Raw genomic sequence first — 14310 nt, forward strand, 5'->3', positions numbered from 1 at the left:
AAATTAACAATTTTTTTCTATTTAACATTTTTTAATAATGTTTGATCATTATAAAAATTTCAAGTTTTCCAAACTCATCAATCTCCCCCTTAATGACAAATATTATTAAAGATTGAATTGAAAATGAATAGGATTAGAAAACTCCCTTGAAGATTTTGGCCGAATCCTCCCCTTTCAATTTATCACATTGCTCCCCCTTTATGTGTGCTTATGTCCAATGGAAGCAGTACCTATAACTTCTTTGAACAATTCCAAAAAAAAATTTATATATTCAACCCATGGAACCTTAAGAAATCGAGCCATAAAAAGGCTTGTATTTGAGCAATTTTTATAAACAAAGTCAAGGCTCAACTTGTAAACTTTCTAATAACATGCTGCTCATAGAAATTGTACTCAAAATATAAAACAGAGCAGGACATAGTACATTTCAAGCAAATGATCTAACGCTTAAAGTATAGAAAAAATTCTGCCAACAAAGCAACATATCAAGCAAAAAATATATATAGCAAGCAGTAAACACAATATTCTTCCACCAAAACAGGATATCAAAAATGACATGAAACAATAATCAAAAGAGAGCCCCAAAATAGAGCAAGAATTGGCAGTCCCAATTCGATTTTCAATTCAGCCTCTTTTTAATTTTCCTCCCCTTATTGTCATTAAGAAGGAACCTGCAAAACAGATAAAACAGCAAGACAATGCATAATATTGATATTAAAACATAAACAAAGTATCAAAGTTATTGAGTACAGTCATCCAAAGTTCAAGAGAAATTAAGTTCAAAAAACCAACCAAAGAAAATTGTCCAAGTTCATAAGCAGCAGTGAGCAAATCTTTAAGCATAAGAAAGATTGATGTCAGAATCAAGATGATCGTCTTCTTTTTTAGAATGAGCCATGTCCTTTTCCAAGCTCTTAATCAGCAGATTAACCCTTTCATGGCATTTGGTCCAGGCCTTTTCATTTTCATAGGGTTGCTTTCTAGCCTCTTTGTATGACCTGACCATCATACTAGACATGTTGGAGAACTCATTCAGAACATCCTTGACAATTTTAGAAATTCGAGTAGATTCAAAAGGAAGACTTTCACTTTCACTATCAGAAAATATTGATGCCATTGAACTCTTGTCCTTTTTACCTTTAACAGAATCACGAACCCCTCATCCTTTAATTGTGAAAACCCTATTCTCAACAGGCTCATTGCTCAAATAAACATTAAAGTACTCAAAGATGCATGTTAGAAACATTTCATATGGCAGATTTGCCTTCTTATCGCTGTGGACACAGTCCCACATATGTCTCACCATAAGATATGCAAATAAAATGGATGCAGAATTGAGAATAGCAAAAAGCACAAGAGTGTTACAAACCATAACTCTTTGGTAAGAACCACTTTGAGGCATCAAAATATGATTAATGATACGATGAAGCAAGGCTCGCACAGGTTCGAAAGCCTTGTGGGTCAGAGTTGTACCATCAAGAGCAGAGAAATTTTCACAAACCCGAGTCAAGGCTACTTGAAGGAAAACCCCAACATGGTTGTCCCATTTACCAGACATGTAAGCCTTAGCTCCTTCATCTTGGTACTTTAAGGTAGCACTTACAATATCTCTATTTAGAATGAGGTGAACCTTTTTAATATATGAATGTAATGCACCATCATGAAACATCATATTTACATAAAATTCTCGAACCAAGTTCGGATAAATTGGTTTTTGAATTTTGAAAAGTGGAGCCCATTTGAGATCATCAAAAAATGCAGTGAAATCAATTCCTTTTTCACAAAGATTTTCTAGATTTACCATAAAAGAAGCACAAAGGTGACGATTCACCAAAACTTGAGAGTGAAATTCAAAAGTAGCGCAAGATATGAAACGGGCAAGATTAAAGTGGGAGTGGCTTTTACCATATTTGTTTTTGAAATCCAATGAGTCCAAGTTTGAGGGTTCTCTGGTGTCACGAAGAACTGGCCTTGTTGAATGCTGAGACCGACTAGAGGGATAAGGGGGTGGAACGCCGAAGTGGTGGTGATGGTTGTGGAGAAGGAAGTGGTGATTCTTCTTCTTCTTCAGGGATTTGATTCTTTTCCTTAGTGTTCCTCTTAGATGAAGCATCTTCCTGCCTTGATGTCGCCCTTGCATGGGTTCCCTTACGTGCCATGGAATCTGTTGAGTGAGAAGAGAGTGAAGGTGATGAGTGGGAGTGAATGTGAATGTCTGTGTCTGATGGAGGGTCCTTGGAAGATGGAGGATTTTTGACAATGGGGATTCTGCTACTTCTACGAGTGGCTAGCTTCTTTCTCATGATGAAGGAAGTGAATTAGAGAGGGAGAAGTTGAAGAGAGGCTGAAGAGGGTGGAAGGTGGAGAGAGGTTATGCCACAATAAATGCTTAGTGGTGAGAATTTCATTTAAAGCCCCAACAATTAATGAAAAATGGTTTTAATAAGGAAAAAATCAAAATCAAAATGGTAACTGAGAAGTCTTTTCATTGAAACGTGGGAGAGAATAAGGAAAAAAGATTTGATTTGACATAAACTCCCCTTTTTGAAGATATGATGTGAAAACCTTCCTACAAATTATTAAAAAATAATTTATTGAAAACATGATGCCAGAAAAATAAAATTGGGCCAGTATCATGGAATGGGCTTAAAGGAGGTTAATTGGGCTTGAGTTCAAGGCACCAAAGTTCAATCTCTCCATTGTCTTGTTCATCACCCAGATTTGTCTCCCTGCTGCTTACGAGACAAAAACAAACAGAAACATGGAAATCACTTTTTTTTCAACAAAACTCAACTCCATCTTCCCCAAACTGTTTCTTAATGAACAAAACCTATCTTTACACAGAGGTTTAGTGAAAATTTCAGCAAGTTGCTCTTCGGATTTCACAATTGGATATTAATAGTACGTTTTTGCACATGTTCTATAATAAAATGATATCTTACTTCAATGTGCTTAGTTCTAGAGTGCAGCATAGGATTTTTAGATATGTGTGCTGCACTCATATTATCACAAAACAGAGGTATACTATTGATTTTCACTTTGTAATTCTCTAATTGAGTTTTTAGTCATAAAAGTTGAGAACAATAAGCTGCCGCAGAGATATATTCGGCTTCAGCAGTGGATAAAGCGACTGTGGCTTGTTTCTTGCTCGACCACATGTTGAGTGAGCTTCCAAGGAAACAACACATTTCGAAAGTGCTTCTTCTATCCACTCGGTCACCCGCATAATCTGCATCACAAAAATCTACTGCACAAAATTTATTAGATTTTGGATACTACAAGCCAAGATCACATGTGCCCTTAATGTATCTAATGATTCTTTTAACAGCCGAAAAATTGGATTCTTTTGGGTGAGATTGAAACCTAGAGCACACACCAACACTTTGAACAATATCCGGCCTAGAGGATGTAAGATACATGAGGGATCCTATCATTCCTCTATACTTTGTTTCATCCACAACTTTTTCATTTTCATCCTTGTCAAGCTTTGTGTTTGGATGCATAGGAGTTTCCATTGGTTTGGAATTTTTAAGGCCAAATTTCATGATTAACTCTTTTGCATATTTACCTTGGTGAATAAAAATACCACTAGGAGTTTGTTTAATTTGAAGACTAAGAAAGAAGGTTAATTCACGTATTAAACTCATTTCAAACTCACTAATCATAAGTTTTCTAAACTCTTCACACAAGGTTTCATTGGCCGAACTAAACACAATGTCATCCACATAAACTTGAACAAGCAAGATATCATCATTAGATTCTTTTATAAACAAAGTATTATCGGTGGTACCCTTTAGAAATTTATTTTCCAACAAGAAGACACTAAATCTTTCATACCAAGCTCTTGGAGCTTGCCTAAGGCCATAACGAGTCTTAGAGAGTTTAAAAACATGATTTGAAAACTCTTTGCTTTCAAAACCAGAGGGTTGAGCCATAAATACTTCTCTATCTATAAAACCATTAAGAAAAACACATTTGACATCCATTTGAAATATTTTAAAGCTCCTGTGGGCAGCATAGGCAAGAAGCAACCTAATTACTTCCATTCTTGCTACTGGAGCAAATGACTCATCAAAATCGATACCTTCCTCTTGATCATAACCTTGGGCCACTAATCTAGCCTTGTTACGAACAACACTACCATCCTCACCCAATTTATTTTTAAAAATCCATTTTGTACCAGTTACCTTTTGACCATTTGGATTTGGAACAAGAGTCCAAATCTCATTCTTCTCAAATTGTGCTAGCTCTTCCTCCATAGATTTAACCCATGAGGGATCTTCAAGAGCTTGCTTCTCATTGTGAGGTTCCAATTGGGACAAGCAGGCAACATTGCTTGGTTCCACGTGTTTCTTGCTTTAAGATCTAGTGGTTATGCCTTGGGAAGGATCACCAATAATGAATTCATGAGGGTAACCCTTCAAAAACTTCCATTCTTGTGGCCTTTGAGGAAAGGTTCTGCTTTGCTGAGTTTCAGTAGACAATTCTGTTCTGGATTCTCTGACTTGTTCAGGAGACAAAACAGAAATGTCTCTTTCATTCTGACGAGACATTTTTGGACAGACAGATTCAACAGCTGGGACGGACTTGAAATTTTTTTGACTGACTTCTTGGTTCTCATCAGTTTCACAACCTGCATCATCATCTGCTCTATGTGATCAGCCATGAGACAGGTTTGAAACTTGGTTTCAAATTCTTCATCTTCATCAGGGTCATTTTTCAAGTCTTTCCAAGATGCCATGAGACCTTTCTTCTTTCCTCTTTTCTGATTGTCCTCCTTCTTCAGCTTAGGACAATCAGACTTGAAGTGTCCAGCTTCTTTACAGTTGTAACAGATCACTTTACTGAGATCCCTTTTGGCTTCCTTGAGCTGCTTCCTTTGTTTCGTTCCTTCAGCTTCACCATTTTCCTGAATTTTTTAGCAAACAAAATAAATTTATTTTCAGATGAGTTATCACTGGATTCATCATCCAGAGGTTCAGTAACAGATTTGAGAGCAATTCCTTTCTTTTTTGTATCTTTTTTCAAATATGTATTTTCAAAGGAAAGTAAATTTCCTCTCAAATAATCGTAAGTCATAGAATCGATGTTACTACTCTCAGCTATCACTATTGCTTTAGTTTCCTACTCTTTAGTGAGACATCTCAATATTCTCCTCACAAGCACAGATTCAGAATATGTGATCCTCATAGCATCGAAGTCAGTGACGATAATGTTGAATCTTTCAAATAGTTCATTTATCATTTCTCCTTCCTTCATTGAGAACATTTCATATTCTCTATTCAACATGTTTATTCTGGACCTCTTGACTTGAGTTGTGCCTTCATGAGTGATTTGAAGCTTGTCCCAAATTTTCTTTGCTATTGTGCATCTTGACACCCGTCGGTATTCCTCGAAGCTGACCGCAAAATTGAGCAAGTTGACTGCTTTGGCGTTGAGCTCTACTTTCTTTCTGTCTTCCTCATTCCAATAAGCTTCACCTTTGAGTGTAACCACACCATCAGCTCCTGTAGTGGTTGGAAATTGTGGACCTTTCAAGATTATCTTTCAAAGTCTGTAATCTACTGATTGAATAAATATCTTCATTCTTTCTTTCCAGTAACTGTAGTTCTTTCTATTAAAGAATGGGGTCTGTTGCTTGATTGCCCTTCTGTCAGAGTGTATACTACCAGATTTAAGCCACTGTTAGCCGCCATCAGGATCTTTTTTCTAAGTTGCAAAGCTTGATCTCTGAGACCAAGCTCTGATACCAATTGATGGTAATTAGTGGCTAAGAAAAGGGGGGTTGAATCTTAGCCCCTCTTTTCTGAGTATCAATTGCTGCTTTTTCAAAGAAACTTTAGGAGATATTTCTATTTTTGTCTCATAACTAGTTAAGAGACATTTTCTTTTAGTTTCGTAACCGGTTAGGAGATATTTTTTATTTTTGTCTCCTACGTAACAGAAATAGAATTGGAGTAGAAGAGAAAGAGAGAATCACACCCAAAAGTATCCTGGTTCAACTGCTAAGTGCAATGCAGCCTACATCCAGTCTCCATCACAACTGTGACGGAATTTCACTATAATCATCAGATTACATACACCAATTCTTCCCTAGGAACTACCCATTCCTATCCGGGACAAATCTGGATTCTATCCCCAAATCTGAACTTGACTTGGACACCTACCAAGCTTTCAACTGTAAAGTGCTAACCCAACTTGCAAGGGAATCTCCCACAGGATTATGAAACACAACATACAGATGTACAAAAGAACTCTTAGACATCTATGGCTTTTTCTTTAATTTTGCTCTCTCTGCATTTTTTCTCTCACTGATTTTTTCTTACAAATCTCACTCTATTTACCTTTTACCATGAGACTCAGACAAACAAAACTAAAGAAAAGAATACAAAATAAAACCCATTTAAGGAGAAGAACTCAGGAAGCTTGGGTAGCTATGAGAACTCTGTGCTTTCTCTTCTTGTCTGAACCCTTGGCCGTTCACCCTTATTATAGAAGGGGAAGCTTCCAAAGTTGAAACCGTTTCAACCAAGCCACCAACATATTCTCCAACAAACAGCCGGTTCGGATAGAGAGAAGAGAGAGGGAAAATTGAAAGCAAAACCAACATGCATGTACCTCTCTCTCATCCCTTCTCATCAAGCTTCATCAATCTGAGCCTTTCATCTTGACTTTGGCCCTAAGAATGAATTTTGGCCCTTGATGAATCTTTGATCTTTGACAGCTCATTCCTTTCCATATTTGTTTCTTTTTTCATGTAGCTCCAGTAGCTACCTTCTGTCTTGAATGAACAAAAATAGAAACGAGCTTTACCACTGAGATCTTCTTCTTTGACCGAGGCTGATTACTTCTATTCTAGGCATGAAGATCTTGAAGCTTTTTCTTGAAATCTTGCCTTCAATGGTAAAGATCTTAGTCACACCATGCTTCGGATCTTCCTTGTTCAGAAACCATCATCAACCTAGCCTTTTTCTTCTTCATAACTTCACTATTTTTCTCTGATAACTTGCCCTTGCTATCTTATTCTCGGACAATGAAATGATCGAAACAAAGAGAGAGAAAAAAGAGAAGAAAAAAATAAACTTTTGAAGGAAGCAATGAATGGAATTAAAATAAATTAATTCCCACTTTCATTCTCCTATGCATAAAGTAACGTGTAGAGCATTTAATATAATTAAATCAATTTAAATTTTTTTCTTTCAGTTATCAATGCATGAGTTTAATTTAATTAAAATTTGAATTCTATATACTATGGAATTAGGTAACCGAATGGTGCAACAACAAATTGGATCCCTTTTGTTTTGTGATCAACGTATGGCATCCTTGAGCCACTTTCTTCATCATTTTGTTTATCAAAATGGGTCTGAAATTTGGGCTTATCTCCAATACAAGTTTCAGCAACTTGAGTGATCTACAAAGCAAATTATCTCACCTATCAAGTTGGGCTTATATTTTTCTTTGGTCCAATAATCAAAATCTGCACACTAAACAAAATCCATCAACCAAACAATTTGAAATAAAAAATTAACAATTTTTTTTAATTAACATTTTTTAATAATATTTGATCATCATAAAAATTTCAAGTTTTTCAAACTCATCAATATTAACTCAAATATAAACTAAATATAAAAATATTGTTTATTTAATATTTCTCTCTTCTATTAAGTAGCTAGATAGCAACTATAATTGTGTGTTTTTCATGTAGAAAAAGATTATTCTTGATGCAGAATATGCGTGTATCTGTATAAGTGAAAATAACACTAATAATAACTCGTGCTATATATAATTTTTCTTGTTTTTCTCGTGCTATAATGTTAATAAGCACCTGAGAGATGCGTGTACAGTTTAATTGTTGTAGCATCTATGGCGGTCAAGGAAGTTTTGATGGTCGAGACGTCCATTTTCGATTTATATATCTCATAAAAAATGTTTAAGTTTTCTAAATTCAGTCACATCTTTTTTTAAATACTTGTCATATTCAATGGCCATAAATTAAAATGGAATAGCAACATGCAAAATACAGGAATGTGGATGAAAATTGAAGTATTTGCCCCATTAGCTAGGACAAGGTTTTCTTCTATATGGTTATAAATTGCTAATTAGGTTATTAGCCAGGTCCCCACACTATTCTATATCCTAGCCTAATTGTAGATTTTTATTTAAGTTCGCTTATTTTTTTCTGGTTATAATTAAAAGTTTTTTGTTAGGTGGAACGGCAGTAGGTCCTGATTAAACGGTCCTTAACTAAATGACTAATTATTAATATATTGCAACAATTTACTTACATATGATGTTTTAAAAATTTAAAAGAATTATACACTTTCATTTATTTATATTCATTTAAATTATAATATTTTTATTTCCAATTTTTTTGTGTGATTAATTCATCCTTCGCAAAATTTGAAATAAAATAATTGTATGTAGTTATTAATGGATTAAATTGATCGTCGCTATCATCTTAAAAAATTTTGTTTTTCGAAACCGAGTTAAAAAAAGATATGATAAAATATTTTGTCGCCAACTTTGATTACTATTTAGTGACAGATATAAAATATTGTCACTAACTATTAGCAACGTCGCTTTTATTATCGATTATTCGTCAAAAATTCTATCACTAATAATAATATTTATTGCTAATTTACGTAAATTCGTTAAAAAAATCGTCACTAATAAAAAAATTCTAATAGAAAGCTAGAATTAGATTTGTAAGAGTGTATTATATATGTGCTGTTATGTCTTACCATCCTTTCTTGACAAGTGAAAGGACCAAATTGATGTATTTGGTCCTATTATTAGACAAATGATGCTCCACAAGCTCACTATACCTAAGAAAAAGTTCATCCATTATGTGACTCCCAAAATGGGATTCAAGCATGGATTCAACCACTGCCCTAATGGTCCTTGATACTCTCTCTCCACATGATAGCACTTTAAAAGAGTCACTATGGAATTCAACTCCACCATCCCAATCAATTTCATAGGCTTCACAGCTTTCTAATATGAATGATCCTTCCTTTTGAAGCACCCATTTTATTTCCTCCATGCATGGAGCATAGTATGGAGCATCAAATGAGTCCACCTTTTCCTCTTCAACTAGACCCTGTCAACATATGTATTATCACGTCCGTAAAAATAATTAATTTTTATATCTTTTTATTACTTAAAAAATCATTAAACACATAAATTTGATTGAATGGCGATGTAAAACTCTTTACAATGTGAATGTGAGTATATTAATTAAAATTAATTTTGTTTTAAATTTACCACTAAAATTTTTTTTCTTTAAATATGACAACCATATATATAGTTGTGCAAATTGCAAACTAAACAGTATGAATGCATGTTGTTGAAGGTACTAAAAACGTGTATGTACCTCAGAAACCATGGCCATGAGGACTTGTGCCAAGAGTTCCCATTGATAACAAGCATGGGGTTCAGCTGGGTCCAATGAGTTTCTACCAAGGAAGGACAACACCATGCACCCACCAGCTACCATCTCTTGAGATCTTATTTCCATGAAATTTAAGAAATCCTTCTTGAATTGCATGGAATAAGCATTTAAAACACTTTGTGGACTGCTCTTTGATATGTATAACTTCCCCTTGTTCAAAGCCCTGCCTTCTAATATGTCACCAGGAACCTGCATCAATTAATTATTACACCTTCATCATTAATATAATAACAATAATTAATTAATTATTTTGTCTACTTGTCATATCTTCAATAACACAAAAAAAAAAGTTAAAGCTAATATTTATTTAGGTGGTAATTCAAATGCAGTAATTTTATGTGAAGTTAATAGTTAAGAATCGTTAGATAACAATTTAATTAAATCTATCAACTTCACATGAAGTTAATTTAAGTGCACTTGAATTTTCACCGTATATTTATTGTAATACGGTACATTAATATATAGTTATCCAATGATCACTACTGCTTTTCTTTTAATGAAAAATTTAGACAATATTTTTAAATGAATAAAAAATCCAATACTCCCCCTCATTTCCTTTATATGTCTGGTTAAGCTGATTCTATAATTCGGTATAAAAGTCTTTTCATTGACTTATTATGTATTAGAAAAATAGTCCAGAAATGAAAATGCCCCCTCATCTTTCTAGGTTTAATTTGTCTTTGTATATATAAATTTGTGTCCTTGTACGTTATAACAAAATGGGACCTAATTTTTGCAGGCCAATTATGGTGATTTTCAAATTTTTTGGTGCTCACTGCTGTTTGGGACCAAATCACATTCTATATGTATTACGTACTGTGGTGTTTTATTAAAGAAAATTTTCTATCAAGATGCTAGAAAAAATTGCTACTATTGTTTATTACTTAAATGAAGAAGAACCAGAAATGTATCAATTAATACTAATATATATATATATATATATATATATATATATATATATATATATATATATATATATATATATATATATATATATATATGGAGCCAATTGTTCTGGACCAAGTCGTTGACCCTATATAATTAATTTTGAGGTGAGTGTTATCTAGATTTTTTTTACGAAAATGTTTGGTAATCAAAGAAAATCAGCTAAAAATAGTGGTAACTTGTTTTATTTAACATTTATTAATTATTACGACAATTAATAAATGCTAAATAACGCAAGTTTTGACTGTTTTTTTATTTACCTAATATTATTATTAGTTAATATTAATGATAATTAATATAATAGGAGTATAAATGATTTTTTATTTTTTATTATTTTTATTTTTTATTTATTAAAAATTATCAAAATGAGAAAAATCAATTTTTTTTCTCTCAACATTTATTATTTCTCTTTTTTTTTATTTGTCAAACTATTAACGTTACAACTTAAATAATATAGGATATAAGATTTTTTTCTTATAGAAGATTTTTTTTTATTTTATTATTTTGATTGGGACTATCTAAATTATTACTGTGTTATCCTTTAACAACATTATTTAATTTGAGACTAATTAATATATTATTCATACTACTCAATGACACAAAATAAAAATAATGATAATGATGACGAAGATCAGGATAATGATAATGATACAATTTGATATATCATTGTCTAGTAATATTTCTGCGAATATTATTGTTCCTCACAAATTCCCCATTAATTGAATCACTAGAAATGATGTAATAATAATGTCAAAGACACATGCACTAAACTTTTATATAAAACGCACGTTAAAGTGGGTATTGAATAAAATAAAGTAACATTGCTCACTCATTTAACTAAAATGGAGAATGTTTAGATGTCTTATGAGCAAGAAGTGAATAATATATATAGTTAAAAAGAAATCTCCCTCTAATAATAATATTTAAGAAACTTAGTATCCAATTGATATATATCAAAGGATTTAGTAATTAGTTAGTTATTAATTAAATAAAGAATAATAAAGAGACTGTCCTTTTCTAAATATTTAGAATCGTGAATAATAATGTTATGTATATATTAAAATACACATTATTAAATATATAATTATTTACCTAATAATATAGGTTTTGAAGAAAGATATTTCATGAAATAAATATAACAATATCTTTAGATATGGATAGTTAATAACGGAATAAGGTATTCCAATCCACATGTTTATAATAAATTATATCACATTTGATTCATGATTCAAATAATAATATAAGGACATACTGCGGCAGTTTGATAGCCACACATTCATTGTGCAGAAAACCCACAAGATAAGGCCCCATAAAAAAAGAAGTAATCAAAATATGCTATAATTTTCTTTTTTTTTAGTATTTTTAGTTGAATTTGATTTTTCATATATGGTTAATGTATGTATTAACACATTGATAAAAGTAACTGAGTTTTAAATTTAGTTTAAAAATTCATCTAAATGAATGAATTTAATTGGATGACCTCATAAAATTCTTATGAAAAGAGTAAATCATATTTTTTTTCGTAAAATTTTAAAAATATTTTTAAATAAAATTTTTTTAATTTTACCCTAAAATTTTTTGAATTGTATCAAATATATCTTTTAACTGCAAATTTTTTAAAAAATTTAAGATTAATTCAGCAACAATTTTACAAGAACAACCTTCAAAACACAATCAAATCAGACATAGTTGTCATGTATTATTATTTGATTGGTCCTAAACTTTCTGAAAAATTTAGCTGTCAGGATATATTTGATGTAAATAAAAAATTTTAGGGACAAAATTGAAACAAAATAAAACTTAGGAATATTTTTAAAAATTTTGACAAACTTCAAGGACAAACAATATATTTTATCATAAAGAAAATATATCAGACAAAACATATATAATTTGCAAGTTATAAATTAAAAGAAAAAATAAATAAAAATATATATATTTGCATACCTGAGAAAGCCAATGGAGACTTGAAGAAGAGTGCACAAAGTGAATGCTATTGCTTGGGAAAAGCCTTCCATAGAAAGAGCCAGGAACACCACAAACAAAACAATTGGACCCATTATTGTTATTATTTTTGTTGTTATGATTATTATTAGTATTATTTTGTTGCTTCATCTTCTTATAGAAAGATGGCAATGATGCAAATATGGTGTTGAAGTCATTGCCAAAGAGATCATTCAAATGAATCATCAATTCAGGTGCAGGTCGATCCAACAAGCGTGACGTGGCATAAATAGCATCAGTTATTTCCGAAATTACCCTTAAGGCATTGGGTCCAGAGGAGCAACCCAAGTCAGCAATGGCCATACTCACTGGCCAATTATTTGATGAACATAATGCTTGCACTATGCGTTTCTTTGTTGCTTCTTTTCCCACTGAGATAATATTGTTCTACACAAAATTTAATTTCAAGTAATTAATAACATTTAATTTCTCACTACACGACTTGCACATCAATTGTATGTAATATAATATCTTTAATTTGTTTGAGACCAAATACAAATAATTAAGGAATTTGATTTGTGTGTAATGTCATTGTACTATATATCATTATTACGAAAATGATATATACCTAAAGTAAACAAACAATAGATTACATAGGAGAGAATTAACGATATACTTAGAGTAAATTTAATGGAGTGTTTTTTAAGTTTTAAATTTGATATATACATGAAGTAAAACGGTTTTAAAATTTATTTTGTATTGAAAATAATTGATGAAACAAGATCAATTTCACTTTATAGAAGCGGTTTTATTTTGATAAAAAATTAACTAAATGTTATTGTCTTATATAAAATTTAAAATTAATATCAAATTACTATTTATAACATTTAATTTCATAAATACTGATATAATATCCTGTCAAATTTAAAATAAAATTGAATAACATATCCTGTTTCCAAATTATACAAACAATGATGGCAATAAATACATGTGACATGTATATATGTATGTGTATCATACATAGGGGACAACATTATGAGAAATAAGGTAGGAGGGGAAAATGAAAGAAAAAGAAAACTAATAACCAAGGATGAGAAAAGTACGTCAACGAGTTATAATTCAAATGGTGGTATAGTCTCTTCATACTCATTTAAAAATCGTGGATTCGAATTTTTCTATTTTTAGTTAAAAAAAAGTAAAAAATCAATTATCGGTCCAATCATGAAAGTTAAAGGTAATTAACCTGAACATCTGAGTTCATGGCATAGCTAGTTTCACCCACTCCTTTGTTCATGTGAAAAACTTCTTCCATCGTTTGCATCTTTTCTCCTTCTTCTTTGGATTTGGGGCATGCACTTGTTGAAGAAGACCTACCAAACAGAAATTCTGACGTTGTTGATTGACTCATGGCTGGTAAAGCTATTTGGTTGTGGAAATATTATAATAACAAATTTTAATACATATATTAAGTGCAATTCAAAATATTCATGAAGAGATTGTGTAGGGAGAATGGCTTTATATAGTGATGATAAATCATCACAAATCAAATAGGCACGAGCATAAAATTAGCTAATAAGAGCAACCACACATTAATACCGTACGCAAGATTCTATATAACAGGTTTATTTGACTTATATATGGTTCTCATTCTTAAGTAACTGTAACATATATCTTTGGCTCAACTACCAGTGTAAATTTCTAATTTTTAAGTTTCTATCTTTTTTTTTTCTATTGTGTTAGTCTACCTATACTATTTTTCTTTTGTTTGAATCCGATTTTAAAAATTATTAGTTATTTGTTTTCCTTATCTTTAAATGTTGACATGACATTATTTATACAAAGAGTTTAAAGTGTAAAATATTTTATACTGTTCCGTATAATTACATTCATCCTTTTAGATGACTATTTTCATAATTAATAAAAATAGTAGTTATTTTTTATGTAACATTATTGATTAGATGCACGTATAAAAC

General features: G+C 31.6%; 1 protein-coding gene across 1 annotated transcript; it reads right to left on the minus strand.

Moving 5' to 3' along the window:
• Positions 1 to 8697: 8697 nt before the first annotated feature.
• LOC140180434 (probable jasmonic acid carboxyl methyltransferase 2) lies at positions 8698 to 13898 on the minus strand. The gene is made up of 4 exons (XM_072221558.1): positions 13581 to 13898; positions 12341 to 12784; positions 9374 to 9640; positions 8698 to 9100 (listed from the first exon to the last, which is right to left on the minus strand). The coding sequence occupies exons 1-4, from the start codon at positions 13743 to 13745 to the stop codon at positions 8738 to 8740; spliced, it is 1239 nt and encodes a 412-aa protein (XP_072077659.1). The 5' UTR covers positions 13746 to 13898; the 3' UTR covers positions 8698 to 8737.
• Between the last annotated feature and the right edge of the window lie 412 nt (positions 13899 to 14310).

This window comes from Arachis hypogaea, chromosome 16, assembly GCF_003086295.3.
Source record: "Arachis hypogaea cultivar Tifrunner chromosome 16, arahy.Tifrunner.gnm2.J5K5, whole genome shotgun sequence".
NCBI lineage: Eukaryota > Viridiplantae > Streptophyta > Magnoliopsida > Fabales > Fabaceae > Arachis > Arachis hypogaea.